Source organism: Indicator indicator, chromosome Z (genome assembly GCF_027791375.1).
Source record: "Indicator indicator isolate 239-I01 chromosome Z, UM_Iind_1.1, whole genome shotgun sequence".
NCBI lineage: Eukaryota > Metazoa > Chordata > Aves > Piciformes > Indicatoridae > Indicator > Indicator indicator.
This window is the reverse complement of record NC_072053.1, coordinates 36,081,258-36,096,174: the sequence shown is the minus strand read 5'-3', so window position 1 is coordinate 36,096,174 and position 14,917 is coordinate 36,081,258. Positions and strand designations below refer to the sequence as shown.

The window sequence follows — 14,917 nt, the reverse complement described above, 5'->3', positions numbered from 1 at the left end:
TTTTTTGATGGACTAAAGACCAACCAAGAGGTTTCAAAGCTTAATTTTAAACAAGATCACTTAATGATGCTATGCTGCTTACAGATTTTGTCAGTTACTAGAAAAATAACCAATTAAATATATCTAGATACATATCAGAGTGATCCAATCTATCTGAAAGAGGCCCAGACAGAACCAGAACATTAATTTATACGTTATATAAGGAAGTAGAAATCTGAGCCCTACATATACGTCTTCTGCAAAGCAGTGCCCCAGAACTGGCTTTGAAGGACAGAGTGGATTATCTGAATATACATTCTCAATGTAGAGCTATCACCAAAACAAATAATTCAAGTTCTGGAATGGATTCAAAAGATACTAGTGCACATGGCACTGGTATAATTCCTATTACACAGTGCACCCAAATCTTAGAGCTGCCAGTAAAAATAAAAATACTCCAGTAAGTTAAAAAGTACTACAGGAACAATCAAGAGCCTGGAAAACACACCCCGTGTAACAGTTCAGTGCAAGGGTTAAACTGCCTCCTCCCCCAACACAGAAGCGAGGGGAAGAGTAACATACACAACTCAAGGCTGAGATAAAGAGTTTAATGTAAGATAAGATACCATAAGCACAACATGTAATTACTTTAGTTAATAATCTAATTAATCTAATAATACAATACATGATTACCTTAGCTTGCTTAGCCTATTTGCAGAAGAAGCACAGTGAAATACACAGGGGAAAAAACCAGCATAAAACAGAAAGCCAAACCCAGCAGCTGCCTAACTCCCACTCTTGCCCGCACCATGCCTGCAAAAAAGCCCACACCTATGATGCCAGAACCCAAAAGCAGCAACTGGAGCAGGAAGCCTCCCATGTTGCAATCTGAATTTCAAGTCCCATAATACTTTCCTCCAATTAGCACTTTCATTTTTGAAGCTGGCATGACTGCAGCATGGTATGAATAACAGCAGCAGGTTCAACTCAAATCTGCAACACCCTGCAAGGACAAAAGTTCATCCTAATTGTCATCAGAGGGATGGGGAGGGTGATTTGGTCACTCTTCTTGTGTGCAATACGAAAAAACCAACCTACGTCATCACTATTAATGAGATGTTTAATTCAGCAGACAAGCAGCAAATTAAACAAGGAGGATAATCAGCCATTGCAACGGGTTAATAGGGGCTGATCTCTGCAAAGCTGGGATGCATCCACAAGCTAGGTACTGTTGCACACAGGGACTTCATCATGGAAGTCCAAGTGTTCTCAATCATGCAGAAGCCAGATGAGGTGGAGATGGCCCTACTCAGTCCAAAGACTCATTGCTGTGTGCCACACAACTAGAAGATACTTCATCAAGCTGTGTCCGTACTCGTAGTTAAAGCTCTTAGGCGCCACCAGCTGTGTCCTCCACCTCCCAGGATGAAAAGATCCCATACTCCTGTCAGTAGTGCAAACAGCACGACAGGAAGGGGCTGCATGAAAAGATGTGCAACAAGGTGGTACTCCAAAGGGTGTCTGTCTTTCAGAAATTCTGTCACTGATTTAATTTGTTTCTATTGCTGATGCATTTCAAGATGACACAGATTCTAATTTGCTGCAATTTCTTGAAGGAGTGCACAGTATCTGGGGTTCGGTCACGCTCCTATTCCTGCTCGTCACCCAAAGGTTTTTCAGGAAGATCTCGCATTCCTCGGGACTTTGCAGCTGGGGATTCGAATGAAGGTCAGTGCTCAGGCTTTGCACCTGCACAGCCTCATCCCATGGCGCCCTGCTTCAGACCTAGTGCTGATGGCTTTACTCAGGTTTGTTCTGTATGCAGACCTTGCCAACACGTGTGGAAGCAGGGTTTAATTGCCTTTGGATGCCATCATCCCTTCACTCTTCCCTCTGCTGCCCCCTCATGCCCTCTCCTGAAACAGCAGTTGATCCTTGAGAAGGCACACAAACTGGGAGAGCGTTAATCAGGAAAAGTGTCTCCAACAAGGGCAGGAACCTTCTTTTTGAAAGATCCTTATCCTGGCTTCCCACTGGGTGACAGGAAGAGACCATGAGGAGGCTCAGGGTAACACAGAAGAGGAATCAGGGTGGATGGCCCTAGCTCCCTGTAGATGCTAAGGAATGTCTGAAACGTAGATGGATTATTGTCATCTCCACAGGCTGATAAGTAAATCCCATCCTCTCACAGAGATGCCTCTGCAAGAAGCTTGTAATTTTTTTTCCAAATTGTTTGTAACATACTTTATTTCTAGACACGTAGTTTCATATTTAGAAGACAACCCACACTTTTGAAAACCATTCAAAGTGTGAAATACATACTATGTTTTTTATGTAGATCACATTATTAAAAACACTTTTGTTTCAAGAGAAACTTGGCATCTGTCTCTATAACCCCTGTCCATTGCTGTACTTCAGCTTGTCTTTCCCTTCAGTATACCTTTAGCCGTTCACTGGTCCTGAGCAAGAGGCAGATGAGATAGACATGGATGCCTCAACATGAGAACTGTTCAAGACCAGGTTGCATGGGGCTTTGAGCAATCTCATCTACTAAAAGATGTCTCTGCCTGTGGCAGGGGATTTGGACTATGTGGTCTTTGAAGATGCTTTCCAATCCAAACTGTTGTGTCATTCTGTGACATGAATGTGAGAACATGAAAAAAGTTGTGCAAATTTCATTGTTAACTTTGAAGCCTGTTAACAAATTCAAAACTGTGAGAAGCTGATGGGGAGAAAACTGATGGGTAAACATGCAGTGACTGCAGAGATGTTTTTGCCTTAAGAAACTATGTTAAGTGCAGCAAATAACTTGCTTGTGGTTGCTCAAGTTCACTGTAAGATTTTATGTCCCTTTGTGAGAAAGTGTGTGTATTTCATCCTGCAGCACACAACTGTGTTTTATTTTTCCACATTACTTAATGCATTTGTAACCATTTGTATCCAATGGATTAGGAGAGAAGTCTTTGGCAAAACAAGGGAGAAGAAGGATGTATGTCACAGAAGCAGAGGATGGCAGATAAGCAAAGCTCTGTGGCATGCATGTAAAGTTAAAACAGGATTTCTTAGAATTCCTTTCACCTGGCAGCTGAAAGGGACTGTTGGAGCAGCAGCCTGTTATGCTTCAGCCAAACACCATTATGTGCTCTGACCTCATCAAGGCTGGGGCCTATGGCTTGGTCATTCTCTCTCACCTTCTTCTTGGGAATAGTCAGTTCTGGACCTTAACCTGTCTTGTAGAGAAGGTGAAAACCCTTTTCTGTCCACACTTCGGAAGCCAGCTGTTCTTCAGCCTTCAGCAGATACCTTTGTTGAGCTGCTAGGAGGAAGGATGGTGATCTGGTGAGGTTGCTGATGGGTGCTTCTGTTCTTCTAGCACCTTCTGCTTCATGCCTTCCTTGCAAGCATTTTGCAAGGATGGGAGCGTTGACCAGTGCTTAGCAGCAGTGGTGATTACTGTGTGAGGTAGGCACAGCTGTTCTCACTTCGAGCAGTTGCATCTGGGTACAGGACTAGTCCAAGAGCTTGGTCCAAGAAACTAGTTCAAATAGCTCATCCTGATCTCTGTGGGCTGTAGTGAGATTGTGTCTGTGTCTGTGCAGGTGTCTGTGCACTGACAAGTTGCCCCTTACCATCTGCTCAGCTGCCTGCTCTTTGAACATCTTGCTCAAGGCTTAGCTACACAGGAGGAATGTGCAGCTGACCTCCTACGTTGCAGTGAAACATAAAGCAGATGGATACTGGATGGCAACAGGGTGGTCCTTGTCACAGAGAGTATGAGAAAAAAAGTGAGAAATCACCATCCATTGTTGGTGAAAACTTTTCAGTATGATCAGTATGCTTTTATTCAAGAAGCTATTACCTTGCTGTAATATTAAAGGATTTGTCCCTGCTCTGTAGATGGTGTGCTCCTGAACAGTGGTCAATCCCTCCTTCAGACTCTTTCACTCTCTAAGTCAGTGTCTCTGCACCACCCTTGTAGTAAGTACTGCAATGCCAGCTCCACGGTGCTGTTTTGCATGAGCCTGTTTTCATCTCCCATGGATACATTGCCTTCATTTCTTCCAAAAGCATCCTGTGGCACAGTTTGTTCCTGGCAGCTGAAATGCCGTTTTAGTCTTTCTGCTTCTTTGGTAAATATTCTAGCTTTTGCTAACCTGAAGTCTACATTTGTCTGAAGACGTGCTGATTCAGCAAAGCGTGTTAAAGTCTGTATCTAATTTTAAGAAAGACCTAGTCTGATAGTTTCGCTTAGGCAGGAGTTTTAAGTGTCTTTCTGAAGCATAGTTCGAAACTGCAAAAAAATGTCTCCAGAATGGAATGGCTTCTTATTTTGAAATGGTAGAGTGGTCTCTATATTTTGTTTGCTGGGGTTATTTTGTTCTTCCACAAGAACCCAAATGATTTTTTTTTCTTTTGATTTTTAGATAGTTTGATGGAAAGTGGCTCCTTGAGTCTTCTCTACTGTTCATGGGATGTAAGCTTTTAACTACACATCCTATGCAGTACAGGGACTAGAAATACTCCTCTTTCTGTAGAGGGATGAAATTTTTTTTTATATTACAGCTAAAGCTGCATAAGACACATAACTGCAAATTTGGGAAGAATTCCATGAAGATATTTTACAATGAATTACATAAAAAGCAAAATTAATTGTGAATCATTCAACCTGGGTTGCTAAGAAAAACAGAAGGAATATTTTTCTCCTATTCTTAAAAACATACTGTCTGCAGAAACTATCATTCATTGATACCTATCTCAGTTCTGCCACCTTCTGCCAACTAAAAGCTTAGTGGGCAAATGGTCTGACCCTAAGAAAAGCTGCTTCTAATGTGTATACATTTTTGCTTTCTTAATTTTAAAATGACATTGCAAGCCCTTAATGACAAGCTTATGGCCTGATGGAGGTGTCATATTTCAAATGAATCTGACGACTGTGCAGCCTGAGTGCCTGATAACTTTTTTTTATGTCTTGCAGAGCGAGCATACAGCCTGCCCGAGCAGTGCCGAGAGAACAGGTATGGGAACCAGTGCTCACAGGACCTGTGTTTTGAGGTGCTGGGAGCTGATCTGGCTGAGAATGCCACCCAGGGAGCAGAGCGGGCCAGAGCCTGCTGCTGAACGCTTTGCAGCAGGGCTTTCTGCAGCAGTTTAGGGGAGTGATTCTTGCCCAGAGGATCTGCAAGTCCATGCTTAAGCCCTGTGATGTGCTCAGCTTGGCTCTTTGCTGTCCTCTACTGTGGCGGTCTACTGTGCATTCCTGCAGCGACACGCATGGTAGGGATGGATGTTCTCCTATTCACTGCAGAGTTGTCCAAAACACTGTAATAAAAGCACCTGATTTTGTTACCAACCATGATCTCAGTAAGCTTGTAACACATTGCATAGTGAGAGCATTCCGTGGGCTACTGTTAGTCCTTTTTATAAAGATGGAGTGCAGTCTTTTTGGTAATGTCAGCTGAATGTCAGAAGGGCCACCAGGATGATCAGAGAGCACCTCTCCTATGAGGACAGACTGAAAGAGTTGGGGCTGTTCAGTCTGGAGAAGAGAAGGCTCTGAGGTGACCTTATTGTGGCCTTCCAGTATCTGAAGGGGGCTACAAGAAAGATGGGGAGGGACTTTTTAGGCTATCAGGTAGTGATAGGACTAGGGGGAGTGGAATGAAGCTGGAAGTGGGGAGATTCAGACTGGACCATGAGGAAGAAGTTCTTCAGCATGAGAGTGGTGAGAGCCTGGAATGGGTTGTCCAGGGAGGTGGTTGAGGCCCCATCCCTGGAGGTGTTTTAAGGCCAGGCTGGATGAGGCTCTGGCCAGCCTGATGTAGTGTGAGGTGTCCCTGCCCATGGCAGGGGGGTTGGAACTAGATGATCCTTGTGGTCCCTTCCAACCCTGACTGATTCTATGATTCTATAACCCACAGTAAAACATATGATTGTAAATGTTAAGTTAAACAAGCACTGTTCAAATCCTGCTGTGTTTTAAAGGAATGTTCCCACTGGACTGATTTTTTTGTTTGTTTATTTGTTTGTTTTAAATCACTGGCTTCTGTTTTAGGATACAGGAGGAAGAATGGAATAAATATATTGTACCCTCAAAAAATGAGTCTGAAAAATGTAAAGTGAGTCGGACTTTCAGCTTTCTGATGAACAGAATGACCAGCACACGGAATAAGTGCAAGGTAATTTGGTAGTTGTAGCTGTATTAGTATGTATAATTATGTCATTGTAATTACATTAGTTATTGATGAGAATATAAATTGTAATGTAAATATAAGTTGTTTATTACAAAAGCAAGTATGTAATAAGAAGAAACTTTTGTATTTTTTTTTTAAATTTTAAATGTATGCAGTGTACCCTCGAATGACCTTCATGTTAAAAATGGCCTTCCTTTTAAACAGTATCCTTAGCTGAACAAGAGGAAGTGTTTTCCTTGCCATATTTTTTTTTTATGTTATTCACAATCTCATTTGATGATTTATCTGAAGTTTAAATGTATGAATTGCCTTCAAAAATAATTTTCTGTGTTGAATGAAATCTAGAAGTGTGGGCTGGTTCTTGCAGTTACTCTTGTGTAATTGAGGCTGTAACTTCTACCTTGGCTTGCCATCAGCTGAATTTGCCTTAGTTGAAGTTAGTAAGACTTCCTGTGTAAGTAAGAGCTGCTTAGTGTTACAGAGTTGCAGATTTGAGAGGCTCAGAGAGTCAAACAAATATACTGTGGCAGGTGGATTATAACATTTGTGGTTAAATGTTGAGACATCTGAAATTTAGAACAAAAGTATCAATTAGCAGCTTGAGAGTTGGATTTGGCTTACAGGATCTTTTCATCTGGCCTTTTGCCAGTTTTGAAGGGTTTCTGCTACTCCCTCCTGTGGCTTAGCATATCCTAGGATATGAAGATGGTTGCCTGAGGCAGTACCTTGCAGAGTAGCACAACTGGCTTTGAACACGTGTGTCTGGTACAGCAGCCATACATTAACCTGTGGCTGTGTAATCGTCTAAAGAATTAACTACAAGGGCTGCTCGAGAAGTGTATGTTCACAGCAATGGGAGTACTGTAAAGATAAACAGAATTTATTAAATTTGTTAACATTCATGAAAAATATTAATTATTTCTAATGTCTGCTAAGAACAAATTGGCTAATTGATATAACTGCGGCTCTAGCTGCAGAGGCATGGGCATGCATGTGTGCCTCAGGGAGATATGTGCATTTATATTTATGCATGCAACGAGTCAGTAACACTTCCTTTTTGCAGCTTTATAATGTGTTTCTTCCAGTTTTCCTTGATAATGCTTGCTGGTTTACCTGACAGTGAAAGCAATACCTGTATCATTTTAGAACTTCAACAATTCTGGATGTAATAATTTAGTATACTGCCAAAAGTTCTTCAGGTCAGGGAGCAAATGTTTTAGAATAATTTGCCCTTAAAAGGGGATGTTATAGTGTTTTTATGATTGTATCACTCTTCCTTCTTTTATAATGTTATTTTTCTTCCCCCCTCCCGCCCCCTTTTTTTCTGCCTCTACGATTGGGGATGAAGACAAGAAATAAAGATACCAAAGATAAAGAGAAACTGAACAGGCACAATTTTGTAAACGGAACCTTCTCAGGAGTTACTCCATGTATGGCCTGTGAAAAGGCCCTCCTAGGAAAAGAGTCACTGCAGTGCTCTAGTAAGTAGGTGCTGGCTTTTTGCATGCAGACTTAGAAAGTGCTCTGAATCCTGCTTTGAAAGCCTGGTTCACTGTTTTGTTTCAAAAAGAAACTTTGCCTAGATTTGGATTTATGTCCAATTTGTGTAATGAGCCAAGGTTGGCAAGGGACAGGGATGAAGGATGGAAGGTGGCAACTTCAGAAGGACCATGGTCATCTTCTAGCTGCAGTGCATTAGGCAAAAGCTGCTTCTAAGCCAGGAGCTGTAACATCAAATCTTCCTCAGGGCCACTTTAGTAAGGAGAAGATAAAATAGTGAGGTCTCAGAGTATGATTTTCTGCAGACTGAGGACCCTGTTCAGTACCAGGCTTTGAAATGTGTTTTCTCTTTCAGATTGCAATATGATTGTGCATAAGAGCTGCAAGGAGTGTGCTCCTATTTGCACCAAGGTAATTTCCTATACTGCACTGTTCTTACTAGAAGGTGTCTGCTTTCCAAGGGGTCTGGAAACATGAAAGAGAAAAGGAAGTACATAAAGCCTGCCCAGACCAAGTGTCTGTATGCATAGGGCTGCAAGGGTGTTAAAATGTCGAATGTGAGCAACAGAGCAAGCACTGTGCTTGAACAGCACTCTTCAGAAGAGGGTCAAAAGTGAGTTCAAAGAGATATTTCTGGTTTTGAAGGGTTGCAAGATCAAATTGTGAAATGGTGTGTCTGGAGGGATGCAAAAGGAATTAAAAAGAAAGGCTTCTCAAAAACATAGATAGCCCCTGCTGTAGAAGGGAAAATTTCATGTTTGAAATAATAGAAAGCAGACAGGGAATGGACTTTGGAAGGTGACCTAGTCCATGTCCTCATGCAGAGGCAGGCTAACTTTTAGGTATTGACTTGGGCAGATGTTTGCTTGACCTGTGCTGGAAAATCTCTGGAGGAGGAAACTCTGCAGCCTACCTAGGCAGTCACTCCCTGTTTTCAGCTGGTGCTGTGGACAGGGCAAAATCAGCACTAGAGCAGATGATTTCTGTGTTGTTTTAAGTGGGGTTATGTACATGAGGTTATCATGACAAAGACCTAATGTCCAAAACCAGCAGTGTAAGGCTTCTGCTTGCAGAGAAGTTTGCCACAAGTAATTTTTTCAAATTAGTGGAGTGTATCTTTCTGGTAGAACTGGGCTTTGTATGATGTTGGCTTGCAGGCAGAACATGTTTTCACACAGATATTCAGCATAAACAAGGCTTAAAGTGATGCTTGTATTTATTTTGGTTATTACTGTCACATCATAAACTTGCAGAAGTTTCTGGGCCAATTCAGGGCGCTGGGACAGCTGAAGTAGCACTTTTAATTAATGGGGCTGGTGGGTTGTTTGTCAAGAGGAGACAACAGCCCTCCTCCCCCTCCCCCCCCCCCCCCCCGACTCATCTCAACAGGGCTGAGGTGCAAAAAGTGTTCACTGGCCCACCTCTCATGAAATAGATGCCTAGGCACAGCAGACTTTCACTACAGGCTTTGCAGTAGTACTGTAGTATAGATGATACCATTCTGCTTTGAATATTGTTATGTGCTAGTAACGGATTTGGATTTAGTATTTATTGGTAGAAATGTGGACCATAAAGTAGGACCACTTTCTTGAACCCTTTGTATGAGATAATATATGGATGTGCATTGCTGACTTGACTGTTCACTGTATTACTAGCTATGATTTCATTGCAATTTCATACAATTCTTCTTTTTTTTTAAGAAGTCCCAGGAGAAGTACCACAGTAAGAACAAACCCCAAGCTGGTGTAACAAGTAAGTTAGGAAGTGTAAACCTAGCACTTCCAGGTTAAGCCTCGGTTAAAAACAGCAGCACTGGTAATGTGTTTTCCTGCATGATTTGTGTATTTACATTTTTTTTACTTTCAATGTCTTTAAGATAGTAAAGAAAGTGCATGTCTAATAAAACAGGATTTTAAAAGAAATTACTGCTAAATTTAATTTGTCTTCTATTAAAATGAGTGGAAGTTTTACTAAGCTTTGTTTTCAGTGAGAATGAAAATCAAAAGTAGTTCATTCTGTCTTGTCCTTTTGAGTATGTCATTTATTGCATGCACAAATGTTTGTGTCTTCTGTGTTTAGGTCGCAATGTTAGAGCATGTATGGTTTGAGATTGTTTTCTTTTCAGTAATATCTGTCCCAGACTGATTCCGTGTTGTCTGTAGCCTTATCTTTATATTCTATGGGAGAGCATTAATGGTCTTGGACCATGGCATATACTGTTAGTGCCCAGTATAAGTCAATATGAAAACCAGGTAGCATTTCTCAGTATAAGTGTATTGTTGATGGTATGCTTTATGTTGATTATTGGAATGTTGTGTTTTGCCTCACAGATTCCCTGCCTGGAGACATTTCACAGATGATGCTCTCTTCAGGGCATCTTTCTTCCTCTGTGCCTATTGGACTGTCTGCTGGAAGGAGGGAAGCCTTGCAACAATCCCACTTCTTGTCCAAAAGTGTCCCCAGTGCCAGTTTTGAAAGGTAGAGGGAAGTTGCCAGCAGGCTATGCTCAGTAAGTCATTCAGCATTTCTAGGAAAATAAAAACCACTAAATAAATGTGGGATTTTATTTTTTTGCTGCAGAAGATCCATGCCATTTTCTGAACAAGACTCTGAGACTAGCACTTGGAGGTCCAAGTCACAGTCTGAAGAGATGTTACAAGCATTAGGAACCTTTTCTTCAATGGATTCTTTTATGATGGAAGGTGAGAAGCATTGCACAGCTGTTTTATTTTATAACCCATACTGGGAAGTGTAAAATGGAAAAATTCCTTACTTGATACAGGAAGCCACTTAATCTGCTACAAGAAGAGTATCTCTTTTTTATAGTTAAATTGTGTCCCTTACCAAAATGATACCATCATGCAGTCCTAAAATACTTTTTTCTTTATTTCTTATAGCTAACTCTTTGATAACTTTTAGAATATTTTTCTAGTGTTACCGTTTTAAAATAATGGAAATAAATGTATTTAGCATCCTTGCAGAACCAGAAGAGCAACGTGCTTGTCTTCTGCAGTCATCTCATCATCTTCATTGACAATGTACATTGCAAACTATAATACCACTTCACTGGTATTCCCTTAGCAGCCTCAAAATCTTCTTGTCCACTGATGAACTGTCCTCCTAAAAAGGGCTGCATATCCTTGTGAAGTGAATAGAAATATTTTTTTTTCTGTATCTCAGTGTGAGACTGAATTTTAGAGTTTAAGAGCACTCATTCATGAAGGATGGTGCAGATGTCTCTCACTGTCGTCTTCAAAAATGTTTGATTTTAAAACATTTCTTCAAGAAGAGAAGTATAAAAAGGAAATTGTTTAGATGTGGTGCTAAGTGACACTGTTTAGAGGTTGGACTCAATGGTCTGAAAGGGTTTTTTCAAACCTAAACAATGATTCTAGTCTGAGCAAAGAAGGGTGGGATTTTTATCCTGCCTGCTGTCACATTTGCATTTCAACGCTTGAGTAATGATATTGACATCTGCCAAGCTTCTCTATTGTAAAGCCACTGCCAGTGTTTGCAGAAGCCTTGTCTAAAGGTGATCCCTGTGATGTGTTCCCCTTATTATATGAATAGATCTGTATGTGCAAAGGGACTTTTACTGTTTGCATACCTGGTGTCAATGAGATACACATTTTGTCATAGATGATGAGGATTTGTCTCAGTGGACCGATCTCCGCTCAGATGCACAAGAATTCGAGGCAGAGTCTTGGAGTCTTGTTGTGGATCCAGTATTCTGTAGCAAGCAAGCAAAGGATGTCATCAAGAGGCAGGATGTCATTTTTGGTCAGTATTTCAAAACTTTGTGTAGGTTTAAATAAATTTGGCATAGAAAATAGAGAGGTGACCTACATGTTTTATATCCAGAAGAACGAATGCTTCAATTTTGTGGTGGGTTGAAAAATTCCCCCCAACATTAAATTTGCCAGACCAGCTCAGTTGGAAGCAAATGAAAGCTGTATTTACAATCAAAACTACAATGAAATGCAATGAATATGTACAAATGTACAATATTTACAGGTATTTACAATCAATAAACAGCACAAGGGACCCACCCTGGTCAAGGACCTACTTCTCTGCCCCCTTCTAACTCCCCTGTATGCAAAAGGGACAAGAGAAAGGAGCAGAGAGATATTTTTGTTAGATTTAGCCAAAACAATGCAGCCAAAGTCAAGCAGAAGCCAGCAGAAGCACAAGGTTAGCATCTCCCAGCCTGAGGAAGCAAGAAGAGAGATTGTTGTGGTACAACTAGTTTAAGTTCCTTATTTCTCCAATCGGATTATTCAGAACTATCATTATTTTCCTTTTTACACCCAATAGTGATTTATTTGCATTTTACTACTTTCTGTTCAAGATCTGTGAAAAACTAATTTTAAAGGCATAGCCTAAAACTATCACAAATTTGAAATACTGAAAAGGTTCAAAGAACATTTTTGTCAGAAATTACAGTGTATCCTAGAGACCAAGCTAAGGACATAGAGAGTGGTGATTACCAGACAGACACATCTGCTCTGTTTATGCAACAGTTGGGGTTGGAAGGGACCTCATCCAGTCAAGCAGTGGGTCAAGCAGTTGCAATTCCAGCTTGTTCAGTTGAGTACAGCTGAGAGAACTGTGTCACAGCCAAATAAATTGTTTCTACTGATATAATCTATTAGATTTGAAGCTCACACAAAAATATTGATTATGATTGTATATTTGAATGCTGCTAAAATCTATCCTGGAAGGTATGGAAAACATTCAAGTGATTACTGTACTATGCTCTTTTCTTTTGTACCGCAGAGCTGATGCAAACAGAAGTGCACCACATCCACACCCTATTCATTATGTCTGAAATATTCAGGAAAGGAATGAAAGAAGAACTGCAATTGGACCATAGCACAGTGGACAGAATATTCCCCTGCTTAGATGAGCTACTGGAGATGCACAAGCAGTTCTTTTGCAGAATGAAGGAGAGACGACAGGAGTCGTGTGAGGCAGGGAGTGAACGCAATTTTATCATCAGCAGAATTGGAGACATTCTTGTGCAGCAGGTAGAGGCATCAACTCTGTTAATGCTTCATGTACTCGAGGTTCCCAAATTAAACAATTTATTGACTTTAAAGACATTATGGTCAGAGGGCTGCGGTTGCCTTATAAAAAACTGTCCTCTCCAGATTATTGCAGGGTGAAATAGCAATGAGAGAAAATAATTACTGACAAGTAGCTGTGATGAACTTCTACCTGCATGGTAAAAATGATGGACTTGTTCCTGTTCGGAGTAGAAGGCTGTTCTACTCCAAACTCAAAAAGTGGAAGCAATGGATTAACTTTGTAACAGCTGAGCAGAAGTGTGAAGAATTGAATGATGACAGAAGAGAGATTATCTGTTCATTCTTGTAGTGATCTGGCACTGTGCCTCTCAAGTGGCAGCTTGCTAGAGAAGACGTGGTCAGAGTGCATTTGTAGAGGCAATAGAAAAGCTGACTGCTTTTAGGCCACACTTCTGTTCCTTGCAAACAAGAAAGTGTGGTTTTCCACCTTCAGTCACTTTTTACTCTACCGGAATGAAGAAGCAGAACTGTTATTTTGTCTAGAAGATGTACAGAGATTGGACAAATGCAAATAAGCCTCAAAGGAATTGTGTTTGCAAAGAGGTGAAGGAAACACTGTTGTAATAATTGCACTAGCTTTTTCTTACTGGCAAGATTGTAGTGGAAGTCACTTGTGCTTTCTCCTGCCTGTATTTCTCTTCTTGCTCCTAAAAACAGCTAGGCTATTTGCATTCTATAGTGATAGGCTCTGCTAGTGAAATTCTTCAGAGAAATTGAGAAACAAGTAGTTTAGAAGTTCTATGTCTGTACAAAATACCTTAATTAAAGATACATACTTTCCTTAAGGTTCAACGTTTTGAGCACAATTCACTTGTCAATGTTTTCAGTTTTCAGAGGAAAATGCAACTAAAATGAAGAAAATATATGGAGAGTTTTGCAGTCATCAGAAAGAAGCAGTTAATCTCTTCAAAGAGTTGCAACAAAACAAAAAGTTCCAGAATTTTATTAAAGTAAGTTTACATGGAAATGTGATCACTATTGACAAAGTGCTCAGGAAAAATATACTCAGCGTTTACTCAGGTTTAGGGTTGAAATGCTACTCAGTAACTCACTTTAAATAGCCAATAAAAATGGCAGAATTTTGTCATCCTTAACAAGTGACCTGAAAAATTATGTTTTTCTTTTAAATTTTAGAAAGCTTTGTCATCCAGTGTGAATTACACACGTTCCTGCTATAGTACACCTCACCCCTCATGGCAGCAGCTGTTCCTTGGGGATGGTTCAGATGTCTCAGCATTTTGTTTTAGCTTAGTCTAATGCATTTAGTTCATATTTCTTATTAGTAATTTGGTGATTAATACACATTTATTACTTAAGGTACATATTTGTATCTGTGCAGCTGAGAAGTAGTAACCTGTTGGCACGACGCCGAGGAATCCCTGAGTGCATTTTGCTCGTCACCCAGCGAATCACCAAATACCCGGTTCTGGTTGAAAGGATATTACAGTACTCAAAAGGTGAACAAAAGCTAAAGTGTTGCTCCCTGTCTGGAATCCTAGTGCACTTCTAACTTAAGGAATATGCACTGCTGCAAAGTAAGGAAAGATGAAATTCACTGCTCTGTAGACAACCAGGACAATGTAATTATCTACTGTTCAGGAATATGTCACCTAAACAGGGTGTCTGGTGTATGTAGTCTTTGTCAAGGTTGGGCTGTGAAGATTTCCAGTATTCCAGCCAGGTAAGCCATAGAAGTCCAGAAAGTCATACTTACTTTAGGAAAACATCTTGTCTAGAGGATGTTAACTAGTTCAAGTGAATCTGCCCCTTCTTTTGAAATGAATTCTGAAGAAGTCTTTTGCACGTAGGTCTAAGTGAGCATTTCAGCAATTACTCTCCAGTTTTTCACATAAAGTTTGAATGACATCTGGGATTTTGTAGAGTGCTGTAGAAACACTAGTAACTTACAGATATTGCCCCCCAAATGGTTATAAATGAACACTGCAGAAGATTGCATATCCCCATGCAAACTCTTTGTGTTTACGATCCTGTTTCAAGGGTTTGTTTTTTTGTTTTTCTTTTTTTTAACCTTATCCAGAGGAGTAGCATACTGTATGTATTTTTTTTTAAATGCTATCAATTTGTAAATATTTCAGAAACTATAAAACGTGTTGTTTTAACTAATGAATGTAGCTGAGGTGCATGTTATCTTCTAAAGGT

At 40.4% G+C, this 14,917-nt stretch overlaps 1 protein-coding gene across 1 annotated transcript in view; it reads left to right on the top strand.

Moving 5' to 3' along the window:
* Positions 1-14,917, top strand: part of ARHGEF28 (Rho guanine nucleotide exchange factor 28) — a 67,810-nt gene that overhangs the window by 16,748 nt on the left and 36,145 nt on the right. Inside the window, exons 6-18 of the mRNA XM_054398231.1 lie at positions 1,596-1,707; positions 3,877-3,957; positions 4,955-4,994; positions 6,032-6,155; positions 7,519-7,651; positions 8,026-8,081; positions 9,371-9,422; positions 10,001-10,148; positions 10,251-10,372; positions 11,310-11,450; positions 12,447-12,697; positions 13,585-13,707; positions 14,097-14,214. Of these exons, the coding sequence (XP_054254206.1) occupies positions 1,596-1,707; positions 3,877-3,957; positions 4,955-4,994; positions 6,032-6,155; positions 7,519-7,651; positions 8,026-8,081; positions 9,371-9,422; positions 10,001-10,148; positions 10,251-10,372; positions 11,310-11,450; positions 12,447-12,697; positions 13,585-13,707; positions 14,097-14,214 (1,501 nt within the window). The remainder of the gene's footprint in view (positions 1-1,595; positions 1,708-3,876; positions 3,958-4,954; positions 4,995-6,031; positions 6,156-7,518; positions 7,652-8,025; positions 8,082-9,370; positions 9,423-10,000; positions 10,149-10,250; positions 10,373-11,309; positions 11,451-12,446; positions 12,698-13,584; positions 13,708-14,096; positions 14,215-14,917) is intronic.